Genomic DNA, 27,686 nt, shown 5'->3' with positions numbered 1-27,686 from the left:
TCTTTATTAAGAGGATCGACGATGAGCTGGAGAACCGTCGACTTCAAGAAAATACACTGCCACCACAATGAAAGAACTGTCAACTTCCGTAACTGTCTTCTTACATAAATAAGGCCTTCCAACAAGGATAAAGGCACGCGTATGTTGCCAAAACATCAAATACTTGGTGTCAAGGTTGATGCTCTGCATGCAAACAAGGAAGCCCGAATAAATAATTTTCTTGTAGCTATAAAACTTCAACACTACCTCTTACCAATAGTGTATCTCAACTTGACAAGCATACTGGAGCTCTAACCAAAAAGTGTCAATAAAAAAATCTCATCACATGTTTTCTCAATATAATATTGTTATCTCATCATAACAATATTCACCATTACTACTCCTAGAGGGTGAATCAAAGAACTAGAAGTCATGGAGTCACACACTTGACTTGCACCATTGCAGCTCCTAGAGGGTGGATCCACCAAAGCTACTCCCATAGGGGGGAACAAGGCATTTCACCTCAAACTTCTCTTGCAGAGATGAACTCATTAAGAAAGGATTTCATCTTTAACTTCTCTCACATGGGAGAACTCATTAAGAAGGGATTGCACCTCAATCTTCTCTCACAAAGAAGAATTCATTAACAAGGGATTGCACCTTGAACTTCTCTTGTAGAGAAGAACTTACTAATAGGGGATTGCACCTTTAATTTCTCTCACAAAGAACTCATCAAAGAATGTAAGGATCATTTGAATGTTGATACTCCCTCTCAACATGTTCAATATACTCACTACTTTGATTATCACAATAACCTAAAGATAATTCCAATGTTTGACCAAACACAGAGAATTAGTAGTCACATTGCTACATGAGCTTGCTAATCTTCAGCAAAGGATTTGGCACTCTTCCTGTGTTGCTCAACCTCCTAGTGAATATTCAAGCACTCACATCAACCTCCTCATTCAAGGTTGCTTGCAATGCTGGTCTTAGAGGATGGTTTTCAATACAAACCTCTAGAACTTCTGACATGCTCAAATCCAGAATTGTCCTCTTCAACCTCATTCCAAAGCACCCTAATTTGGAGCTATGCATTAGGATTGAAGAATACTAGCGGGGGTGTAATAATATTCTAGCTCTTTGAGTAACTTTAGACCGATTGCACAAGTACCATACAAAGCATATGAAAAACAGACTAAAACATAACACATAAGAAATGAGAGAACTCACAACAACAAATTTGTTTATTAGGAAAACCCAGTTAAGGGCAAAACCCTAGTGGGATGGTATCCACAATGATCTCACTATTGTAGTAATAAGTGCCATGTTAATGGCATAAGTAGAAAATAAGAGTTTGGGAATACAGTTGCATTCAAGCACTTACTTGGAGCTCATTGCTCATATACAAGATAGATTTGACTTTTAGTCAAGTGTACTGATCAAATTGCAATACAAAATTGGAGAGCATCCAACATAGGAACAATGAGATTCTTTAAGTCAAAAAATCTTCCACACACTCCTCTTCTCAACCTCCAAAGATTCTATCTCGTCATGCAATTTGACAACCTAATTCATGAAATAAGAACCAAGTCCCTTTTATAAATCAAAGGCCTTTTCTTATTTGATAGTTCATCCTTACTCTCCTTAATTAGTCTATCAAGCTCTTGTACTTTGTCAAAATGATAAATGCAAGCTTTTAGAATAAAAGCACTAGCATTCATGAACTTCTTGATCTTGTTGGGTGCATATTTTGCAGTGACAGTTTGTATAAAATTTGTTGCAAAACAAGAGTACTAACCACACCGTGTGAGACATAGTCTCTCCTACCTTAAAGGGAAGGCTCCCCCTTCTCATTGTTCCTTGGATCAACTCAAGGTAAGCAAGAAGTTTAGAGATACTTGTAAGGGTGTTACCAATATTCTTTCGTCTTGTTTTAGGAAAGAATCCACTTACTCCCAGAGTGGTAATGTAATGTCCCGTTTAGGAATGTACTTCAAATCTTCCTTAGTTCCAATTTAAGGCTTATGAATAACTTCAAATATTCATCCAATATGTAGAAATATACAGGATTTGTACTTATTTTCAAAGGATCCCAAATTCTGGAAATAACGAATTTGTATATAGGATAAGAAATATATTTGAAATTAGGAAATCTCTCCTATATCTTCTCTTATCTCTAGTTTAACATCCCTTTTACTTAATGGGTGATTCAAACCCCAAACTTAATTATTACTTCCTTCTTATATACGCGGGTGGCCTTTATTATATTACCATTAATCTTTTAACATTACTTGGCATACTACGTACATCAATCAGATGACAATGCTCCCTGTGCAGAATCCATGTCCTTCTGGATGCCGCTGTCTGATTACCTTGTGCTGTCGTCACTCTCCTTACCCTTGTCCACGTCTTTATTGCGAATGAAATATTGAAGTCTGCTTATGCCCACCGAAGCTCAGTGATAATAATCTCTTGCTTGAATGTGTTTTATTCGACGTAATGCTGACTGGAGATTCCGATCTGATCTTGATGCAGGATCCGATGATATTTGGTGCAGGGTCTTGATAACAACGAGATGTGGATCCGTGTATCCACTTGGTGCTGATGCTTTTTTTTCTCTGATCTTCGTTTCATACTCTGCACCCTTTTATCCGATTTTCCTTCACACCCTTTATTGGTTCTTTCGTACCTCTATAAATATCACTAGCAAGGCTTTGAAAAGGTGCGAGTGAGAGGATGTGTCTTGGGGAAAGGTTTGTTTATTTAATATGCTATTCTTTATTATTATTATTATATATCGAATTCGAATGCAATGGAGGTAATTGAATATAGCTTATGAGACAGTGTTTGATGAGACTTTTGTCATTTTCATCTTCGTTTCTACATTTACAACCCAGCTCTGATACCATGTTGAAAAATTAAGATCATTTTCCACAAATGTAGAATCATGGCCATTGTTATTGATAATCTCCAAATGCAGATTGGGATCTCATACTATGTTACCGTAGGTTTTCGGGACGTGGGGACATGGGGACAGGGAAACGGGTTTCTGGGACGGATTTTTTTTTCTCGGAGGGGACAACAGTGGGAACAACTATATAAAAAGTAGGAAAAATTTAAAATATATACGGAAATTTCAAATATTTATATAAAAACATGGATAACACATGCTTATATAAATTATAGAACCTTAACATATAATGTTTGTGTTAAATAATTTAACTTTAGAGTTCACATGAGAGTGGAAATCAAACAAATTATCAAAACTAAAATATTAATTTTATGGGACAGCCAAGGGAAAGGTTTCCGGAAGTTTTCGAGTTTCCGAGACGGGGGGACGTGGGGATGAGGTCAATTTTTGCCGAAAATGCGTCCTCGGGTAACATAGATCTCATATAAATATGAGAGGAGACATGTCTCTATGGTGTAATCATCATTAAAACAATATTATTTTAACATGAATAATAATAATATGTATAACGATATATATATAAAATATAATATAATATAATATAATATAGTATAATATATATTATATACAATTATATATATGTATTATATACAATAATATATATTATTAACATGGATAACTATATATAGGAAATGAAGATTACCAATAACAATAATGTATATTAGATCGAATCAATCCAACTGAAGCTACAACTTTCACAATCATTGTCTACGACATCCAAGAATGGTTCTTCTTGGGTAGACAACTCTTGGTTAGACAACTCTTGGTTGGTTGGTGGCTGTGAAGGAGATATGATCATTATTATCTCCCTCTTCTTCTTCATCTGATTCTTGCGCTTGAAGGGGTGCTTGAGAAGAATCTGAGGGTGGAATCGCAACTTTTCGACCTTCGAGCTTAAATGTGTGAGCTTGAGGTGGCTCTGAGGAGGATGAACCATCCTTCTTGATCTCCATTTGAGATTTCCTTCCAACGGTTTCAAAATGACTACAATTTACTCCAACCTGCGGATGTACACTTTTAAGACCTTTGCTTTTCAACCATTTGTTGGTATTCAATAAAATAGATTGGAATCTATCAAAGATAGAAGTTCCTTGCTTTTGTTGCCGTTGAACAAGAATGGGAAAGAGCTTTTCAAGTTGGGTATTGTGATATTCTGAATCCAATTGTATTTCATCATCTTCAATCACAACCCGTTCTAGAATCTAAATCATGTTGAGGTTGATGATTTGCTACAAAGTAAGCCTATAGTAGTCCATCTTGATAATATCTACCTTAGTACGTAAGTCAATCCACACATCCTCTAAACAATGAACATGGGTGAATGCCCTTTTTATCTTTGATTGCATTCCTTTATTGTCGAAGTCAAAGCTAGCCTTGAACTTCTTCAATGTAATGAGTTGAAGTTTGGATTCCATAGCTTTATACACCGAGGTAAGTGCATATCGACCAATTTGGAGAGCTTTGGCATTGGTAATGCTGAACCTAGCCTGTGCTGGTTGGTTCAGTATATTTGCACTTCCATGAGTTGTTTAGCCATTTCCATGGGAATTATCCTATCGTTAGGATATCTCGGTAGTGTGTATGGCTCTCCTTCAAAATAACCAACTCTCAAGTAGGTGAAAGTTGGAAATTGCAAGAAAATGCAGCCATAGTGATTTACGCTCTCCCATGCTTCATTTAATACTCTTTTGATTGCCAACTCTTTGTTGACAAGGAACCTGAAATGCGTGAAAAAGCATTGTGCACCATCCTCTGGTGATGCTTGCTTGTGTTAGTGTGAGCTGATCATAATACTTCTAGATGGGAACCAAAGACCGATCTCGCTTAGTAGAGAGTCTTGAGAACATCCCCATAGCCGCAACAATATAAACCAAGTACAAATTCATGAGGAATGAGGATGCGTCCCCACTCAAATCAGCTGTTCAGACAACCCCCCAAAAGATGGGTTCTTTGTTTTTAAAAATCTGATAGATGAACTTAATCATCTAGATCTCAAAGTGATTGGATTCTTTGAGACTACAGATTTTGCTTAAAAGAGTTATCAAATCATTTACCTCTAGAGAGAAGTCAAATTTGTGTATTGTTCTTGGCCATCTAGAGACATTTGATCTCTTATTAACCATCCAGTTATCATTTGTATGCCTTTCATAATCTGTCTTACACTAATTCCACAATCGTACAGACATTTCCTTGGACAGATCCACACATTTTGAAGTTGTAGGGACTTTGAAGATTTGTTCAATTACATTTGGACCTAGGTTGAAAAGCACTTTACCATCTAACTGTGTTTGACTTGAGGCTAAAATGATTCGCACATTCCTAGACAAGCTTGGGTTGAAAGGCTGCCATAGGAAAAGTAGACACTAGGTATGACTCCTCTTGATATGCTGCATATCTTTATTGGAAGAAGTTTTTAGCCTCTGCAAGAAATTGGCTATGTCGGCATGACCAATCTCTGTATGTGAGATTTAATCAAGAGTAGATGAAACATGTGACGAAGTTGCATGAGCTAGCTCTTTATCATATTGATATTTCATTTTTCCTTTGGCCTTTGGAGGCGTGGATATATCTTGTGCTACAACATGAAAATTCCAAGGAGTAAATACATCATCTAAACAAATTGGATCCTTAAAGGCTTTTTAGATTTTGAGTTGCAATGGCGGATCTGTGAAAAATGGGTGTTCGAAGCATGGATTATTTACTTATAGAACACATTTGATGGTTGGAAATGATCGTGACATCATGTATTTTGGACAGAAAGGGCCAAAATCAGGTTTAGAATGATGGACTGCATATAGGAAAGTAGGGCTTTTGTTTGAATGGTCAAGAATGCAAGTTGGATGCATATGAAAATGTGAAAATGACAACTTTCATATTTAAAAGTGTGACCTTTTACCAAAATCGAGTTTATGAGAGGTGATTACATGTGGTAAAAATGCACCATATTTACTTGAGGTAAATATGCAATCAGGTGTTGAAGATGCAATTACATATGTAGGAAGATGTAATGTCCCGTACTTAATGTGATCATCAGGGTCAATAGATTTGCCACTGTTGGATGAGGAGAATAAGCTTGTGTTGGTCCTTGAAGCTATTCTGGGTACTAGAGAGAGGACTCTTAGGAACAAGGTAGTTAAAGAATACTTGGTTAAGTGGAGAAACCTGCCAGAGGAGGATGCTACTTGGGAACAAGAGCAGATATTGCAGCATCAAGAATTGAGATTGCTCGAGGACAAGCAATTTCAAGGGGGGCGGATTGTAATGTCCCCTACTTAATGTGACCATCAAGGTCAATTGATTAGCCTATGCCAAGAGCTTCCATAGGCTAATGAAGTGATTAGGGAGCTCATTTGGCAATATTTTCAGGAGTTACTATTTTTAGTAAGTCAGTGGGAGTCAAGTGATATGTAAATTTTCAATGTCCAGCTTGGTGGATTTGGTTGAGTTCTTTTCGATGAGCTATCATACATGGTATTTTGAGATCGACTCTTATATGATTTTAATACCAAAGTTAATTTACTTAATTATAAAGTGATAATTAAATAAAAAACTTATCAAATCACTTTATTATAAAGTTGTTTTAAAAAGGCATTTCCCATTTATCACACATTGCTTATGCAAATGAAGTCGACTTCTTGGGGACTTTATATTCTCTTGGCTAGAATGAGTTGGGGTATGCTTGGATGATATTACGATTATGCTATTGGATTTCTGGGAAATCTATTTATTGAGCTCGGAGGACAAAATCCATGTTTGCTAGCATACTCTTCATTGTTGAAAGACATAGGAGGATTATCGGGTGTTTTCATTCAAGAAATACAGTGGAATTTATTGGTGATTTCACACATAATATAAGAGCTCTGAAGTTCAGGTCATGCAACCATGAATAACATTTGCTACAATATGCGTGAATAGTGTTCTTGCTATAGTGCGTGTGAATAAAGTTTTTGCTATAGTACCGTGAATAGTGTTTTTGCTATAGTGGGCGTGAACAGTGTTTTGCTACAGTGTGAATGAATAGTGATTTTGCTACAGTATCGTGAATAATGATTTTGCTACAGTACCGTGAATAGTGAAATTGCTACAGTGTCGTGAATAGTGTTGCTCCAGTGCATGAACAGAGTTGCATTGAGTTTCATGTCCACTCTCGCCAGTTAAAGGTTGGGACGCTGCCATTTTCTCTGCAAGACACTACAATATCTACTTCTAGGTTCCTTCCATCATACTGTTCATTTTAGGCATTGTAATTGTTAAATACCAATCTGAATATTTGCTGCAGCCTATAAGGCAATTGTATGTAAACATTTCTATTGCAAAATCAATGTTTTATCAACAAATAAGGAGGTTCTAGACTTTGCATATTTATTGTTGTATGTTTGTTAAGTGTTTGTCAATATGCCATGTTGAAAATAACACTCTAATTGATAATACTTAGTAGTCTACAAGTTTGCTCAAAAAACAAAAAAAGGGGGTGGTTATTAAAGAATATGGGAGTTGCAATGCATTTGGAAAATGGATTGGCATGGAAGATGAAAGCATGTATATGCACTTCCATTCTTGGGTGGAAATTCTCAACTTTTCTACAAAAACAAATCAAACCAAGCAACAAGATATATACAAACACTAAAAACAAAAAGTAAGACATACCTCATGCATTTGACTCAGATTTGACAACTCTGAAGATTCCTCTTTGCATGCAATTTCGTTTTCGAGATGGAAGAGCTTTGCATTTGCAACAAAGATAAAAATTTCAAGCTTATTTAATGTTCAATATTTTTACATGCTCATGGCATCCAAAGCCAAAATCACACTCTTGGGAGGTATTGACATATTTTGGTCACTTGCATTTGTATTTCAGAGGAAAATCTCATTATCTAGATGCATTTGCATGTAACCTATTTCAAAAAAGACGTAATGAAGTTGCATCACTTAAGTTTTCTATTTAGCACATGTTTAATTGATTACTGAGAAAATATCACTTAAATAGGTCAAATACAGTATTTACAATATCTAATTTACATATTATGTGTACATATATTCAAAAAGTAACATTTCACTAAAATGTTGTACAGTAAAACATTAAAAGTAAAACCCAACATTAAATTAGACTATATAGTGCACTATAGTCACTTGAGTGAAAAATCAAAAAGCAATTCAACCTTAAATTATAACATAAAGTGCACTATGGTCACTTAAATCACCGAAGTGATAAAGGCACTTAAAAACATAAGCTAAAGGGAAAACCAAAAGGAAGAGATTGAAGGAAAGTAAAAGATTAAAACAATCAAAATAAACACTCAAAAATGTCAAAAGGGACTTTGAAGACTTAAAAAATCAAGTATAGGTTAACAAACTAAAAAAAGCAAAAAAGACTTGACGATAGCCTTCAGTAAATGCATTTAATCCTTTTAGGTTACTGGAGTTCTACTTAGTATGTTTTGAAAAATATCGTATGTTTTTGGAAACTAATTTTTTTCATAATTGATAGCGCATAGAATCATAAAGCAAATTTGATATGTCTAGGATAGGGTGGATTCCTTAATACAAACTTTTCTACCACTTTTTACCAATTTAGTTTGACTTGAGTGTTAATATTTAAATTTATGAGGGAGTTCCTATTTGGTATGAAAATGGTATTCTAGTAAATAACTTTATCCATGTTTGAATGTTCATTTGTGAGCACCTTTAATCCACATTTTATCAATCTAGTTTAAAATGAGTATAAATATTTAAAATTATGAGGAATAACCTATTTGGTATGAAAATGGTATTCTATTAAATAACTTTATCAGTGTTGGAATGTTCATTTCTGAGCACCTTTAATCCACATTATATCAATCCAGTTCGACTTGAGTGTTAATATTTAAATTAATGAGCGATATCATATTTGCTATGAAAATGGTATTCTATTAAATAACATTATCGGTTTTTTAATGTTCCTTTGTGAGCACCTTTGAGCCACATTTTATCAATCTATTTCAACTTGAGTGTTAATAGTTAAATTTATGATTGATATCCTATTTGGTATGAAAATGGTATTCTATTAAATAACTTTATCGGTGTTTGAATGTTCATTTGTGAGCACCTTAAATCCACATTTTATCAATCTAGTTCGACTTGAGTGTTAATATTGAAATTTATGAGCGATATCCTATTTGGTATGACAATGGTATTCTATTAAATAACTTTATCGGTGTTTGAATGTTCATTTGTGAGCACCTTTAATCCGCATTTTATCAATCCAGTTTGACTTGAGCGTTAATATTTAAATTTATGAGTGATATCCTATTTGATATGAAAATGATATTATATTAAATAACTTTATCGATGTTTGAATGTTCATTTGTGAGCACCTTTAATCCAGATTTTAACATGGAACCTATAGTCTATTAATCAGCTCATCTTGGTTTGCGCATAAAATCTGATGTTTGTAAAGGAGACTTGTTCCATTACTTTCAAAGAACATTTATTAGTCTTGGGTAAAGGATGTGGCAGCATTTTTTTGCTCACCCCCTTTGATTTTACATTTATTTTTCAATGTCATTCTGACTTAATTTATTGTGGAATATCCAAATCATGGTACACATCACAATGCACCTCCGATATCTTTTCTATTTGGAGACAAAAGGGCACAAATGGCTATTTGAAGGCCAATTATCACGATTAGTTTCTTGTTATAGGTTCAACAATCCACAAAAGTAGAAAAGACATATAAGAAAACTAAATAAATCTCACAATGAATTAGACATCGACGAGCAAGCCAAGAAGCCATAAACGAAAAAGCTTGAAGAAAGCTACTTAAGGTTAAGTCATATATTAGCAAACACTTTAGAAAAGTCGTAGGACATGAATGGAATTTCCTATCAATGTTTGGGGGATAGTGTTGGAAGTAGATGTTTTTTTGAGAGTGGGGGGGAGGGGGTTGAAAAAAAAAGGAGAGATTTCAAAACTTAAAAGCCTTTTAACCAGAATTGAAATGCATAAATAACATTCATCCACAATAGAATTATATGATCACAAAATTTGAAATGCAAGATATTAGAGCAAATGATTGCAACTCACAAAAGATAGAGACACAAGATTTGTGCTGAGTGGGAAACCCTCAAAACCTTTTGGTTGTCTCATAGGGAAAAAACCACTCCATTGGAACCTGTCATTTTATTGAATCACAACTCTTCTTTACATCTGTAGCTAGAAGTCCTCAGGGCTGCAACCCTCTTTTCTTCTTTTGTATTTTGGTTCCAATATTATAAATACATGCAACTATATGCGTTTAACTTAATATACCTATATGTACAAGTAATTTTATGACGCAGCTTTAAAAAAAGATTCAAATGTTCCATATATAAGGAGGAATGTCTCTGTTACTTCATGCTTATTTTGCACACAAACCTACGCTCCCTTAAATAGGGATACACTTTAGCGTATTACAATGAATATGTTTTGAATATCAGTTAATTGACTGTAACTGTTACAAATTTTAATCAATATTCAACCAAAACCTCTGATAGTGTTAACTTCAAATGAAGAATGTTTCTAAAACCAACATCAAGGTTGCTGTCAAACAAATTATTGAACCGAGCTTCACTCGAATTCCATGTGGTAACACATATCCAATGTGAATGCTTTGTGTTCATGAACTATCAACTACAACTACATGATAATTCAATAAGTGTCACAAAAATTATATTCATACTCCAGATGGAAGAAGAACGAGCACCAAGTATATTCTTTCAGTAACTGATTTGACAGTTTCAGGAACTCCCAACACTTTATAAAATGAACTACTTCATTTTAAGTCACAATGGCTCTCATGTTGTATGAGAAACAAAAGTCGCAAAATCATTTCATGGTCTTCAAAATAATACTGAAAGAATCTCAAGAGGAAAATATCTTTTCTATTAAACTATAGCAGAAACATAAAAATCTTTGTCCCTTTGAAGAAGCAAATTCTCTTTTGAACTAAAGACCTCTATACCTTTCATATTCATGGCCATACTTGAAACTGATAAGAGCAATACCTGTTCTTTAGATAGAGATATGAATGTCCACTTTGTGGCTATGTATTCTCCAAACATGCTCCTACGCATACCAAACAAAAGAACAAACCAGTCCATCATATTTAGTGAAGCTGATTTTTTTGCAATAAATTCATTACAACAAATAAAACCAGAGAGTGTTTCTTTAACTGAGCAAGAAGTAAGGATAAAATACTGTAATAAGAATCTTAAACCAAAGATCAAGATCTGAAAAATATAACCCTCTGTAGCTGAATACCTTTATAGTTTTCGCACATTCTTCTCAAAAATACCATCATTTAGTTTCTCTCATGCAGCTCTACAACATAGTTAAAACCCAAAAATAAATTCTAACCATAAGCTTCACAACATGATAGATTCTCCTTTCATGGCGGCAGCCCTCAAAGTAGGGTTACAAAATGAACAATGTGAATAAAAGTCCCTTTCAAACGCATGAATTTCCTTAATGGAAATAAACCTGATTTGGAATCCGCCATAGTTTCTCAACACATGGCTTTGTTATTGGCAAGTAAAACAACTCAACATTTTAACCAAAAGTCAATCAAAGGATAATCATGAGTTAAGAAAGTGTCACAATCACATTAAACATAATTGCTGTCTGAATGAAACGACCCCATTATTCTGTGTTTTTTCCATGTCGTGAGTCATTTAACCAACATGCCATGTCAACATCTTCTAAGGACGTGTTTGACTTAATTAATCACCTGTTGCATCAAGGACAGAGGAATTCCAACATATAAAACTCCGCTAAAAGACCCAATTGTAATGTCAAGTTCTTTCTGTGTAATGTCTTGTTTTTGGGACATTTAAGATTAATTATATAACTAATACTTGTAACAAAAAGAGGTTCACTGGTTAAGCTAATAGTGAGATATAAATATGTAGAGTGTATTGAAATGTAAATCAATAAAGAATAATGAAGGCTGTCATTTTTTAAGGTAACCAGTACAAGTTTTTATTATTTCATTTTATTTCTGAAGTTGAGTAGGATGTAATGAACTTGCAATAAAATTATTTTTGTCTTGTATAAAAATGACTATTATTAAAACAAATTTGAAAATGACATCATGATATTTAAAGATCTGTAGTAAAAGTGATTACTATTAGAGAAATAGAAAGAACTGAAATAATTAAACTATAAAAGATTGTCAAAAAATCAATATGTATTTAAAAATATCTTAAAATAACTATCAAATAAAAACTATAAATATGCTTTTCCCGTGGAGACATGCCTCTTGTTAATATCTTAACTCACATTAGTTATTGTTTTAACATATATCACAAATAATATTTTCTCAATGTATTATCATGATTATGATAATAATTTTATATGTATGCATATGTATAATATATCTCATAAATATAGTGTACTTAAACACACACTCACATGCACACATAATATATAAAGAGATAATATATGTATAACATCATATATATATATATATATATATATATATATATATATATATATATATATATATATATATATATATATATATATATATATATATATATATAAATATATATATATTTGTTTAATAATTTATTTCCAATAATAATGATGCTCCATGATAATAATGGTGAATGATGAATGATGGATATCAAATGTTCAAGGCCGATAATCCATTCAAACATTTGATTTCATTGATCGGAATCATTGGATCAAAGCTGCAATCATTTACAAGAATATCCCAATTATAGAAGATAAGTTTGTGGTTGAGTTATGCTTGTAGGATCATTCATTTTTTAAACCTTGAACCACAAAAGATATCTTGAGAAGGCTTTGAGGATGTGCACTGCAATTGTTGCATTCTCAAATCAAATGTACGGATTTCTATTTCTTTTAGCCTATAAATGGTTTTCCTACTTAGATTGTTCTTTCATTTCTATAGGTAGGTAAGTGGTTTTGTTTTCTACGTTAGAATTTTTTAGTAGGGCTTTCCCCTTTTCCATGATGTGTATTCGTTCATTTAGGTTTTGTTTGGGTTAGGGATTTAGATGTAAGCTTGACCATACTATCTATATATTTAACATCGGTCACAATTAGGTCCCTAGACAAATCCAATTGTTATACCCTTGGATCTTTTTCAAATAAAGTAAATTTTTTTTTTGAATTAGGGTTGTCCTAGCCTTATAGGGTTCAATTCAGTGTTGACCAGCATTAATATAGCATCATTTTATGTATAAATAGCCGAAAAATTGATCATTCTTTCCTCATTCTTATCAATAATCAGCAAAAGGTATTTGAGGGCTCAGTTTTAGTAGAATAACAAACTTTTGGATTAGTGGGGCAGAAAATCAAAATTCTTAAGGGTAGATTCTATGTAACAAATGGTTTCTCATAACAAAACAAAGATGATTTATAAATTATTGAACAAATAACTAAATTCCTTTAAGGAGATTAACTGGTTTAACTACCAACGATTAACTGAAATAACTATGTTCAACTGAGATAACTATATCATTGATCAACTAAAATGACTAAAATAATGATTAATTGAAGTAACTGTATCAATGATCAATTAACTGAATTTAACTATAACTATAATAACGATTATCTTTTTTTACATACAAGGAAAGTAAATGCTTAACATGAAAAGAAGAAAAGAAAACATACAAGTATTATCCAGTGAGTCTTTAGTTGGTTGTGGAAGCCTCGGCTTTTAGTAAGAGGAGAAGCACTGACTTAGGTTTAACCTCCCAACCTTATCCCTACACAATCTATTGAATTAGAAAGACCCTCCCTACTCCAGGATCAAGCTTGGGATACTTTTAGTCTAGCCACCTGAGCTTTCCGGTGTTTAGAATCTCTGCATAGTTATGGACGAACATCTTTGAATAACCGACACCACTAACATCAAGTGATCTTAAATTGGAAAACATGCCTTTATACGACCTTGGCCAAGGTTTTTCTGATGGGTTCAATGACTCGATCATTACTGCTCAACTTGACAACAGGGAAACAACAATATGGAATGAGCTATTAAATAAAAATATTTAGATTTATTGTATCATATTTGATTTCACTTCTATGTCATTGCAGATTTCATCTCACCTCTTCACCTTTTTCATGGCTATATAGCCGGTGAGTCCTAGGTGCTCTGGCTTTGTCTGTTGATTCTCAACTGAATCATGAATATTATATGTTTCCAGCTTTTCACCTTCAATGGTTTGAAAAAATATGTTCTTTAAGACTTGTAGAAAATATCATTTGGTTTTGATTATTAATGGTATATATAAAATACAATTCTATGTCATAGATACTTTACTATTAATTTGATAACAACTCCTTAAGAGGGTCAAATTGGTGATACTTAAGCATCATGATTATACAACTGCCTACTACTAAGGAGTTCAATATACAATAGTAGCTGATAATAAAATTCATAACATTACTGGAGGTTGATGGGCCACATAACCTGATCTAATTTTGGAAATGTTTGGAGCCTTGCTAGACGCTTATGTATCAGCTCTTGTTCGATTTGCTTCCCAAGCGTAACCACAGTTTGTAAATACAATCACAACTTCAGCAAGGAAGGATTAATATAAGGCAGATTGTGACAAGAATGGCACTGCTATAAAATGCAGAGGTTTGCAATGGAATTTGCAGAGATTCGAATGGTGTTTGCAGAGTATTGGGTTGTAGATGGAAGTTGGAAATGACCAAAGAAATTAGGAATAATAAAGGAAGTCGAAAATGTGATTTTTTTGTATGTCCCCATCTCTCCCGACCTTATAATATATAAAAGTGTAAAGGACTCTTTGGCTTCCAAGAAGCCGTAACATAAAAGAAATGTCTCTGCTCTTGGACGCCAAATAAATGTGCCAAGTGTTCAATCAGTTACAAGCAAGAAAAAAATAAAAGGATGGAAGAAGATTTGAAGGTTAAAAATTGAAAATATTATGGTTTATATCTATCATACACATAGATGTATTTGTGAGGTGGTATCATTTTATTATAAAGAAAATAATATTATGGGGTCATTTTATTTTATATCTATGTATAGGTATAAATAATATGGTGAAAGATCATTCAAAATCTTTTGAGGTACATATTATATTTTAATTAAATTGTTTATTTAATAGCTCATGTGGGTCCTTTAGTCGTATCCTGATGTTCAAGTCACTAGGTCCTTACCAAGACAATTTAAGGTCATACCTATCAATCTTGATGACTGGACTAAGCTAGTATCGCATTCCGTTGATCCCATTTAGCAATGCTTCCCCCCTTCATCTTCTCCTGCAATCACCCGTGCAATACTTCCACGAGTAACAAGTTTCATAATAATTTTCATATAAACAAAAATAATTTTAATTATTAACCATAATTTCAAAATCAAGCAACTGTTAAACATCACATGACAAATAATGGATAACGACTATCTTCATTAACAGTTAATACACTGGCTATAAATATCTACCTACTTCACATGATTATGAAAGAAAAATCTGTTCAATATAACGGCTATGAGCAAATTTAAAATTAGGTCAAAATTTGGGATGTAAAATTCTAGATATTCAAAAGACAAAATGTTGTAATTAGTAGAGCGAAGAAGGTTTTGGAATGAAATTGGTATGAGAATTTGAAGTGAAGTGGTAAAGTCCATAAGGAATTATGCTAGTAAAGCATAATTACACATTTACAATGGCTGAATTGTTCGCTTGGAGGTTTTTCTTGTCTTCCAAAAGATGGTAATGATCGATATAAATTCTTTTTGGTTGCACTTTGTACATGGCAAAGCCCTACCCAACTCTTGTAGTAGATCTCAAAGCTGATTAAGACAGTTTATTGTTCGGCTTTGGCAAGACCCTAAGTAGACTTCGGTTGAGTTCATAAAAGTTCTGCTTTTGTTTCATGTATATATTAACATTATCAGATTTCCACAATGCATAATTCAGAGCAAATATTTTTTTGGATTCGATTGTGTGTCATGTCCCCTCTTTAGTGACATGTCATTTTTCAGTGGATTTGCCTATCATGGACTCTCGTAGGCAGATGGTTTTGGTGAGAGAGTCACTTCTGATGATTATTTGGGGATTGGATGGTCTTATTTGCTCTTGGAGAGATGGTATTTATTATATTTTTATTATTGTGTGTTATGCGGGGCCAACTGTTATAATTTTGAGTTGAGTTGCACTTTTTATTTTATAAAGTTACTTTTTATATAAAAGTGCATTATAAAGTGATTTCATAAGAATATTTTATGGATACTTGTAGAGGTTCTAGTGGCTACTTAGAGAAGTGAATAAATAGAGTACTTGGCCTCTCATTTGGACATCCCATAACTTGAGTTTACATGACTTTTCTCTTTGAGCATTTGTGGGGCCATCTTGGTCTGCAGATTATCATTTTTTCTTTAGGAACGAAGTCTCTTAAGGATTTTGCATAACTGAGGAGGTGAAATATCCTTTGAAGGGTTGCACATTTGGAGGTGATACTATAGTCACTTCAGCTAGGGCATCATTGGGCTTAAGGCCATTTTCAGCATTTTAACATTTCAAGAGGCATTTTTAGCAGGGCCGAAATTATAGGAGGCCATTTTTAGCAGGTCCAAAATTATAGGAAGCCATTTTTAGCAGATCTGAAATTTTAGGAGGCTTCTTTTAGCAGACCCGAAATTATAGGAGGGCATTTTCTGAGGACTATTCATTTTCAGTCATGGATTGATTGCAGGACATCTTTGGAAGGCTTAATTGTGGTGGAGGAAAGATCTATAGCTGCTGGTTCGTTTTTGCTACAAGTCTGATCCAATTTTCAGAATTTCAAGATAGGGCTTTGGAACCACATTTTTGTTCATATCTTTCTCATTACTCAGCATATCATTCTGGGTATTTTTGGATCGGATTTCTATTGTTGAGGAGATATAGATAGGTGCATTTTGGAGTTCCAAAATGCCATGATTTATTTTTAAGGAATTTTTCAAAACTCTTAAACATTTTCAAAAATTTGCAAAGAAGTACATTTTCAGATTTGGGGTGACTTTGGCTTGAGTGTTGGCATCTTCAGCATTGGTAAAAATTATTACAGCCATCTATAATCAGGTTCTTCACTTCTCATTTGGCATTTGACATATTTTCTGAGAAATGTATGTTTTCATCTAAGTACAAAATATAGCTTCAGCACTTTACTATTTTACATTGTACTTGTCTTTGTTTGTCATTTGGCATTATTGGAATGAAAGGAAGGCTAGGATTTTGCAAGTGAAAGAGTATTGTAAATTTTAGATTATCTATTTTGCCAACCTAGGGTTTGATAATCATATTATTGGCTGAAATATGTATGGCATTGTTGCAAATTATTGATATATGAATGGCATATGGTTTTGAGCAATTTCGTATATTCAGCATTTACTTTCAGTAGTAGTCGTCAGTTGCATGCCAAGTGTTTGACAAAATTTCTCAGTTCAGCATTAGAAGTTTTTTAGTGGCCTATTGGTAGGGGTCATTACATTGTGTGTTTTTATTTAGCATCAATGTTTCGGATCACACTCTATGATCCATCATCAGGATGAGTGAGAAGGATAGAATGTATGTAGCTGGAAAATTGATTGTTCTTCTCTCGTTGTCATCAATAATCTCGAAACCAGTATTTGAAAAGTAGGTTTGAGTAGAAGAACAAACTTCTAGATTAGTAGGGTAGAAAATCAAAATTAGTAAGGTTAGACATTCAAAAGAAAAAACATTATGATTAGTAGAATCAAGAATGTTTTTGAATGACATTAGTATGAAAAGTTGAAGTGAAGTGGCAAAGGGCTTAAGGAATTATGTTCATAAAGTGTAATCAGACATTTAGATTGGTTGAATTGAATTACAAAAGATGGCAATAGATGATAGAAATTCTATTCGGGTGCACTTTATATATGGCTAAACCAAACCCAACTCTTGCATTAGATGCCAAAGTTTGCTACGACAGTTTATAGTTTGGCCTTGGCAAGACTCCATGCAGACTTTGGTTTACTTAAAAGTTCTACTCAAGTTTTAAGTTGGGTTAGAAATGATAAGTTTTGCCCAAAACTTAAAAAGGTGGCAAGGCTGACACATGTCTCCACCTCTTTTTCCCATATGGCTCCATATGGCTCAGCCATCAAATATTTTTGTCCAATGCGATTTAGTACTCACAAACTTTAGATCCATTTTCCTTTTAAAAATGTAGCCTGATTACAATGGGGAGTGTCCAAGATATTATGCCATCACCATACTCCATTAGTTTGCTTTGGTTGGGTTCAACCATCATGTTTCTTTGACAAGTCATTAAAGTCGACATTAAATTTTCAGAACATCTATTTCAATCAGTTTTGGCAGAGTTTTCTATTGGGTGTGCAAATATTGCGAGGTTGGTTATGTAAGCATGAAGAAGGGTGGTGCCAAAGTTAAATTAGTTGGGATTGAAAGCACTTTTCCATGATTTATAGCACCAAAAGTTAAAACTTCAAGCCATTTCCTATAAATGTAATTTAAATTGCCATGAAGATTCCAACATATTTTTAAGTCTATTTTGTTGATGTTCTGTTTATGATAGTGTGTATTTTTAATTTTTATTTTATTAGCTGTCTATTTTGGTCATGCTTGGCCTCACATTTGATACTGCAAACATGCTAAATATATGTATATACACACAAATACTGAAACACATATATAGAGGGGAAAAATCCCAAATTTGTTTGGCAAAGGTAATGTTAATAGTCTAAAAGAACTATACTTTGTCCTTGGAGACGAAGTGTTGTGGCTAGTTGTAAATTTTAGTAAGCTCTTAAATAACTTAATAGTCAAGTGCTGGTGGCTTGTTTTGGTAGTTAAATAAACCATTAATGGCTAGTTGGCAGCAACTATAGACCATTAGTGGTGAGTGGCGATTAGTATTGGTTGTCTAACAATTGGTGATTAATGGCTTCTTGCATTGTGTTGTAGTGAACTTTTAAGACACTTGAATATTAATATGATCTCCTTTATTGAATTCAACAAAGTATGCAAAGTGATGATGATACTTTGATTTTGTAGTGGATTCTTAAAATAGATGCAGTAGTGTAAGAACTCTTTCCTGGTTCTAACTTTTCCAGAATACTAATTTGCTTTGCAATTTAGATATATAACTGATTTTTGAAACAAATAAGCATTCCTTGAAAAATGTTGCTAGACACGTAAGAACTTTGCATAATCAGGAAATTATGAAATTAATTTCTGAAACATTTAACTAGATGCTTTTATTATTGAGAGAAATCATATACAATGCAAGAGGAATTTTTTTATTGAATTCTGAAATTAAATTGCAGCTAATTAGGAACCTGACTTCGAATTTCTCCACCTTGAATTTGCTAAGTAGCATATTTGAGCTGTTTGGAAAACCCTCTCAACCTTGCCTGTTGTGTGCATATGATTGGTGGCTGTCTATAATTCCAAATGTAGACCTCTAAGGGCCGCGATCTGCATCCAAATAATCCTCCAGACTTATCTATTAAATGCTGTATCAAGAAAAGAAGAACTTTCTCTCAAATTGATCACCATATAAGCTCAAATCATGGTTCTGAATTAAACGACTTCCAACACAATTCACTGGCCGACTCAACACCAATTCAAAGTGCAAATGCTGTTAAGAACTCTGAATTCTTTCAATTGAAAAAAACTGAAACTGTCGGTTCCACACTTCTAACCCCACATCTCCCATTAATATCAAAATGCATCCAATTGCATGAAATGAAATCCAAAACCCCTTTTATAATATTCAATCTCCATGTCTTCATCTCTTTTCTTTTACTTTAATTTCATTTCTGACTAAGCAACTTTATGTTATAATTTAAAGTTGATGACTAATAAAGTTATTTTATTAATTGAACTCCCGCATTGTTCCAAAACTAACTTTTTCACTGATATAATGGGATCTTGACACACAAGGTTCATGTTTCACCCATGATTTTTATAAAACTTTTCATCCAAACTCGGATAAGCTATAATACTAAGTTGCCCATTGTTATTTTGATCATTTATTTGATTAAGACAAAAAAGATGCAATATACCTTTTTTTGTTATAACGGAATAGAACATGTTAATATCATTGAGGACAATTGTATATTAAGTATTTTTTTTAATCTATTACAAAGATTGATTATAAGATCAAATGAGTAATACGAACAAATAAGCAAACGTGTCTTACTATCTATAGGGAGTTGGCTGGGTTTCGATTTCCCTTTCTTGTTAGGTCAAGTAGTGAGTAGAGTAGCCCTCCCAAGCACTACCTATATTATAATAGATAGAGTAGCCTTTGAGACAGACAAGTTGATTGGAATCAAGGATGTCCCTCTCGTTATTAGTTGAATAGTTAGAGCGAACCATGCGGAAAAAGAGAGATAAGAGAGTCTGACCCACCTACTATTCTTAAAGGCATGGCGAACCAATTAGCGTGCAGATTGCGATGGTAGTAGAAGTAGCAAATTGCGATTGATTGATCAAGCGCCCACCCCTTCCCATCGCCTTCCCCCCATCCTTCCTTCCCTCTATACATCCATTCACATTCATAAGGCATTGAAGGAGAATCACTCCAAACTTCTCGCCAGGCATAATAGGGGCCATCATCCATTGTGTTGAGCTACTATAGCCATAGAATAGTTCTGTGGTTAGTAGGTGATTCCCCTATAAAATTTTGGGGTCCTATAAAATTTTAGGGGCCCAATGTAGTTACTGGAAAGGGGTAAGACCAAGAAATACGTAGTTATTGCGACCGGTTCAGGAAGATTGATAAGAGAAAATAGTGCCAGCTCATGAGCGCCCTAGAACTTTATGGGCCAACCTCTTTCTTGAGCACTCTGAACTCCTCTATCACTTGCCCCTTTCAATAGTAGGTCCTTGCCTAATGAACCTACCTATGCTTGTGAATCAACAGGGTGCCTACTATTGAAAAGGGGATTTACTGGAATCATCTGTTCTAATTGATATACTATGGACGTTCTTATTGCCCCTACTTTATAATTAGAAAAGTGGTCAAATGGCTTTTGTTGCATTATAATAGTAGGGGCAGGTTCCCCTACTCAAGAATTTTGCTTTAGTTTGCTAAGGCCCATAGAATTAAGAGGTGCGAATTGTCCTTTTTTATATTGGGGAGTGGTGGTTTGGTTATTCTTACTAGAGTAGGGGCCCATGAGTAGGGGCCCTCCCGACCTATCAAATTTCTTTATTGGGTGGGTCAAATGGCAAGAAAAGTTGGTGATTACTATCTGGGTCCCCTACTCCTCATTTCTATGTTATTCCGCCCAGTAGGGCAAAAAGAAACCATATTACATTTAGAATTTGGCAGTCTAGATTAAAGTGGAGGTAGATGCTATTGTAGGTTTAGTCGGTTAAATGCCTACTGTATGAAGAGTAGTGGTGTCCTGAAGGAATGAATTGGAATGTAGGAATAGTCCACAGTAGGTCCGAATCAATAAGAGTAGGAGTTTCGCGTTGGCTTATAAGGGATTATTCGAATGGCCCAACCCATGCCCATCCCATCCCATTAGTAGTGGGGGTAGGGGTAGGGGCCCCCCTTCATATTATTGAGGGGCCTGGCTAAAATAATGCCCATACCATACCTAACCTAAAATTATAGGGCTAGGGCTAGGCCAAGTCTGTTTAGGGGATCATACCCTACCATACCTAAAATTATAGGGCTAAGGATAGGTCTCCCATACCATAAAATTCTAGTGGGGACACCAGCTTGCTTCAATAACGATATTTCAAACAATTCTATAGAGACTCGATCAATACATGGGCCCAAATAGTAGGCAACTTCTCCAGTGTACCTAATGCATCTTATTTAGGCCGCTGCAGAGGTTCCCGACTGAAATGGAAGAGGAAGAGCACTGGATGGTAGAGTGGGCCGGGCTTGTCTGGATGTATTGGGTCTAAGGTTTGTGCCCCTAAAAATTCTAGGGAATTCGCTTGCTCCACCAACTGGGTTATATACCCACCCACCTATCTGTGTGTTATCTTATCTTATAGTGAGCCCTTGAGGAAGGTAGAGGAACTGCCATTCTTAAAAGAGTATGCAAAAGTGATCAGTGATTATAAATAGGTTCCTTGGAGTCACTCTATTAGATCTTTCATTGAATCAATTGCTATGGATTGGCTTTCCTCTTGAGTGTATAAGAAGAATTTACTTACTAAGAGCTTATAATGGACTAATTATATGTGGCAAGGTTGTGGCAAGATCTTAGTAAACAAGATATACTCATAAATTTTAGAAAAGAGTCTCAAGATCTATGGTTAGGATCATTTTAGCCCTCTAGTATCACCATTTTTTATATTTTGTAAAGTAAATAGTCATACACACATTCACAGATTTCATTTTTCTTATTCATCAAATGGAGACTGTGTTTTCATGCATTTTTCTTACATGGAGTAATTCTTGGTCATAGTCTTTCTTCTAGGAAACCTTTTCAACATTTCAGCCTTGTTCGATATTTTTGTCCATCACTTCCAGACATAATAAGCGAATAAAAATTTAAACCACTAGACGCTACTAAAGCTCTCTTATTGAATAGAGGTGGTTTCATCTACGGATTGCATTTTTGTGAAAAGACCAATTTCAAGATTGCAGATTTCTAGGCTGGTACCAAGGTTTGAAGAATTTTTAGATGGTTTGTGGTTTTCAAGTTTGGTATTTTCAGTAATATAGCAAGTTTATAATCTTCATATTCGTCAGTTGCGGAATATAGTTTATTATATTTGTATAATCTGCAGGATAAAATCTTGGCTATTTCATGCTGTTTGGCTATATTTAATATGGGTAAATATTACAAGTTGATTATATAAATTACAAGTTGATTATATAAGTTACAGCCAGTTTGTGATAATTGTGAACTGGTTTGGTGGGCCATTCTTGGTTCAAATGTTGCCATAACACATATCTTGTGGAAAGCAGTATATGCTTTATTTATTTAGTCTTTACCTTTGGATTAGCTTTATTATGTTGGACCAACCCACTCAAAAATAATTGAAGCATGTTTATAACTAAATATCATTAGCTACCTGTTGCCGATTGATTACCCATGCCAGAAATTGACTGCCATGAAACTCCAAGACAAAGTTTGATATAATCAGCCGATTTACTTTGGAGACATAAAATACTAATATTGGTATGTGTGACCGCTGTATATTTTGGTGAATGGTTGAATTGATATTGTTTTGAAGTTGTGCCTTATGAGAGGCCATAGCATGCAAGGAAGCCCAATTCTTTGGCTGCTGTCATCATAGTCGTTTTATGGTATTTGGTATTTGGAATAGCTGCCAATAATGACAGCTAGTTTAACTAAGGCCCAAGAAAGTATGCTTCTGTGCAATTGCAGCTTATAACGATTCAATGCCTGTGAGTTAGCCTATGGTACCATTCAACTCAGCAACAAGAGGCTACTAAACTATCGTTTTTGAATATTATATTCAAAGAGGAAACACAATGAGCCAGTCTTTGAGGGAATAATTTATATCAGTTAAGCCATATTACTTAGAAAGTGGATTTATTCAATCTGTGTCAGCCACAGCCATATCAGAAGTCAGGGATTTATTACCTTTATTATCAGATGCATCTATCTTTTACTAGTTGAAGAGTTTGCTAGGATTGTTGGATACTTGAGATCAACTTTCAAGTTGTTACATGTACATTAGCCTTGCTGAATATTAATTTTGTGTTTTCTTGTTTTGAATTGATTCTCCAAACAATTTGACAAAATTTTCATATTTAAATTGTTGGTCAATTATTTGTCATAATTCCTTGGATTTGATTATTGAAGAGTAATAATTGTTTATCATTAAATATGTAACCATTTATGCTGCTAGATTAGTTTGAATATGCAAGTCTAGATGGCTCTGCTGCTCTCATAATTCTTGTATTTGATTATTGAGAAGTAATAATTATTTATCACTTAATATTGTCACCATTTCTGTGATTCACCACTAGATTAGTTTGAATATATGAGTCTAGATGGCTATGCCGCTATGACAACTGTCTATCTATTTCATATCCAACAATTGTGTTCACGTTATACAAATGCACCAACTTAGTGTCCCAATCAACATATGCTCTCACCTCAACCACATTGGGATCTTTGTAAAATAAAATTCGAAAAATAAACATATTAGAGGGTTTATGCATTTCATTATAAATTTGTAAAAACAAAATATCAATTCTAGATGATTACAAATAAAATAACGATTTCTAATGGATACTTGAACTATCTTCCATTATACATGGTTACCAGGAGACCCGTTTCCCCCCTAAAAGTCGCGTCTCGGAGACTTTTCGCGTCTTCGGAGACCTCAAAAATGGTTGGAGACTTCGTGACGAAGTCCCCTGAAGTCTCCCCGTCTCCTAATCCAAAAAGTGAAGTCTCCTCTAAGTCTCTTGGTAAAATATAAATGTAAAATATAATATTAAATAATTTTATATATTTTAGCCCTCATTTTAATGTTTTTAATACAAAAATTGAGACCACCGACAATTTAAATGATTAAACCATTTAAAATGTTTTATTTAATAAATTAATAACTTTAAAAACATTAGAAACACTTTTAAAATTTTATTTTTATTCAACAATTTAAATGATTAAATCATTTAAAATATTTTGGGAGAGATGATGTTTTGGAGAGCATGATAGCTCAAGACTTTGAGATGGATGATCACAAACTTGTAGAGTAGATGATAGTACCATTGACATACTAATACTAGATATATTTCTGTTTTTTGTTTATTGTACAAAGTGTTCATTTTTGTTTGCATATTGGCAATTCAGCATCAAACTATACTTTTTTTAATTTAAAATTTGAATATGTAATGATAATCTCAGCAATTATCAATCTGATATGATGGTGATCATATGCAATATTCGAAAAACAAATGTCTATGAGATACAATATTGTGATAATTTGAGTTTTGAAATCTTTGACCCTATGAGTCTATTTTAATTTTTAATGTGACATTACTATTATTATTTACTTTAGTCTTACAGTATTACTATTTTCAAATTTTGTATTTAATTTTAGTGTTAGACTCTTTAAACTATTAAAAAAATAAAATAAAATGAAAGTTGCCGTCTCCAAGTAACCCCGTCTCCTATTTGAAAAATTACCGTACCGGTACCGGTACCAGTACCAGTACCGGAGACCTCGAAGTCTCCTCGTCTCCCGATGACCTTGCTATTATATGATTTTTTTGTCTAGGCAAGCAACTTTATGAGAAGTGGAAATTTTGTTGAACGATTTCAGAAGCAACACTAAACAAGAAATGTTCAAGTACTGAATAGAACAAAATATGATAATGAAGAAAATCAAATGCATGTGATTGCTAAAACATTGAAACTTTGTAGCCAGAAACTTGATCATATCAATAATTTCCCTTTGTGTATCCTGTCAAATTGTTTTAAATGTCTTATTTGTTATTTAGAACTTCCATTTTTGGCAAATCCTTTTAGCATTATTATTTATTTAGTTATTGATTTGTCCATTTCACTTCCATTAATTTCTGCTGATTGAAGACATTCTCTGAAAAAGACGATCAGTCATTCTTTCATCAAATTTACATTTTTTTGTCATTTTAAAGTGAGAGTTCGTGAATTTGATCATTTCAGATGTTCTTGCAGGTTATCCATTTTAAGGGATCAAGGAAACGACTTATGTTAGAATCCTGGAATTTCTTTCAGTCCCATCCTGTTGATTTTTCAGACATGATGTGCCTGATTTTAAAAAGTGGAAGGACAAAGTATGATTTCTAACTAGCTAATAATTGTTTGAGCCTTGTCAATGGTCTTGTTTATAGAAAGCTCCAGTTGGTTTGGTGATTGTCTTGATGAAAACAAAAGAAAGAATTAAGGAGTTCATTCCATGCATTGATCCTTATGTTATCTTGTTGAAGCAGATTAAATCCAAGTCCTTCAAATCTTTGTCTTTATAAAAAAATTCAACTCAAGTCTTTTGAATCCTTTTTTCTTTTAAAATTGGAGTCCAGTCCTTTGAATCTTGTTATGGGTAATATAGAACTTATGAGAAATGGCTGGATGAAGCTGCAAGCCTTATGATTTATAATACATATTTCAGGGTGTAACAAATACCGAGAGTAAAATGACATTTCTATTTCAATTATAAATTTGCAAGTTAAGAAAGAATTAAGTTCATCCATGCATTGATCCTTATGTTATATTGTTGAAGCAGATTAAATTCAAGTCCTTAAAATCTTTCTCTTTATAAAAAAATTCAACTCAAGTCTTTTGAATCCTTTTTCTTTTTAAAATTGGAGTCCAGTTCTTTGAATCTTGTTATAGGTAATATAGAACTTATGAGAAATGGCTTGATGCCATAGAAGCTGCAAGCCTTATGATTTATAATACGTATATCAGGGTGTAACAAATACCGAGAGTAAAATGACACTTATATTTCAATTATGAATTTGCAAGTTACAATGGGGTACAAGATATTTTTATTTGGCTTTTAATAGACATTCTTTGTGATCTTCTCTTCTGCCTTGAATTTTATTAGTGATCAAACTTAGATAAGAAAACAAGATTGGCAAAGATTTTTCCCTTCATATCTACACTTAAAGAAGGGAGGTTTTATGACCACCGGCAATTGCATTGTCTACTAAGGAGGCCAGAAAGAAGGTTTCTTAGAATTCATTGTTAGGAGTTTAGAAATATTCAAATGGGAAAGATATTTGAGATTTGATCAAATATTCATTTAGGCTGGGTAGATTCAAGGAAATGCATTTAATGTTTTTATGTTATTGGAGTTCTACTTCCTTAGTATGTTTTGAAAAAATTCTTATGGTTTTGCAAAGTGATTATTTTTTATAATTGATAGCGCATAGAAGCATAAAGCAAATTTGATATGTCTAGGATAGGGTGGATTCCCTAATACAAACTTTGCAGCCACTTTTTATCAATTTAGTTTGACTTAGTGTTAATATTTAAATTTATAAACGATATCTAGTTGGTATGAAAATGGTATTCTATTAAATAACTTTATCCATGTTTGAATGTTCATTTGTGAGCACCTTTAATCCACATTTTATCAATCTAGTTTGACTCGATTATAAATATTTAAATTTATGTGGAATACCCTATTTGGTATGAAAATGGTATTCTATTAAATAACTTTATTAGTGTTTGAATGTTCATTTGTGAGCACCTTTAATGCACATTTTATTAATCTAGTTTGACTTGTGTTAATATTTAAATTTATGAGTGATATCCTATTTGGTATGAAAATGGTATTCCATTAAATGACTTTATTGGCATTTGGATGTTCATTTGTGAGCACCTCTCATCCACATTTTATCAATCTATTTCAACTTGAGTGTTAATATTTATATTTATGAGCGATATCCTATTTGGTATGAATATGATATTCTATTAAATAAATTTATTGATGTTTGAATGGTCATTTGTGAGCACCTTTAATCCACATTTATTAATCTAGTTTGACTTGAGTGTTAATATTGAAATTAATGAGTGATATCCTATTTGGTATGAAAATGGTATTCTATTAATTATCGGTGTTTGAATGTTCATTTGTGAGCACCTTTAATCCACGTTTTATCAATCTAGTTTGACATGAATGTTAATATTTAAAATTACAAGCAATATCCTATTTAATATGAAAATGATCTTATTAGTCTTTCAATGGGTAATGGATGTAGTAGCATTTTTTTGCTCTCCCCTTTGATTTTACATATATTTTCCAAT

At 33.5% G+C, this 27,686-nt stretch overlaps 1 protein-coding gene across 3 annotated transcripts in view; it reads left to right on the top strand.

The window, feature by feature from the left end:
* Positions 1 to 26,120, top strand: part of LOC149534946 (polyphosphatidylinositol phosphatase) — a 162,334-nt gene extending 136,214 nt beyond the window's left edge. The window contains exon 7 of one of the 3 annotated variants that reach the window (XM_089805138.1): positions 25,590 to 26,120. In XM_089805138.1, coding sequence (XP_089661264.1) covers positions 25,590 to 25,721 — 132 coding nt within the window. In that variant the 3' untranslated portion in view covers positions 25,722 to 26,120. Of the gene's footprint in view, positions 1 to 16,646; positions 16,972 to 25,589 lie in introns of those variants that run through there. The other 2 variants (XM_089805137.1, XM_089805139.1) reach the window with 2 other exon arrangements.
* The last annotated feature ends 1,566 nt before the right edge of the window (positions 26,121 to 27,686 follow it).

The sequence above is a fragment of the Cupressus sempervirens genome, chromosome 10 (assembly GCF_028749045.1).
Source record: "Cupressus sempervirens isolate cs-2001-9-10 chromosome 10, ASM2874904v1, whole genome shotgun sequence".
In the NCBI taxonomy this organism is placed as follows: domain Eukaryota; kingdom Viridiplantae; phylum Streptophyta; class Pinopsida; order Cupressales; family Cupressaceae; genus Cupressus; species Cupressus sempervirens.
This window is presented reverse-complemented; position numbering and strand designations above follow the sequence as displayed.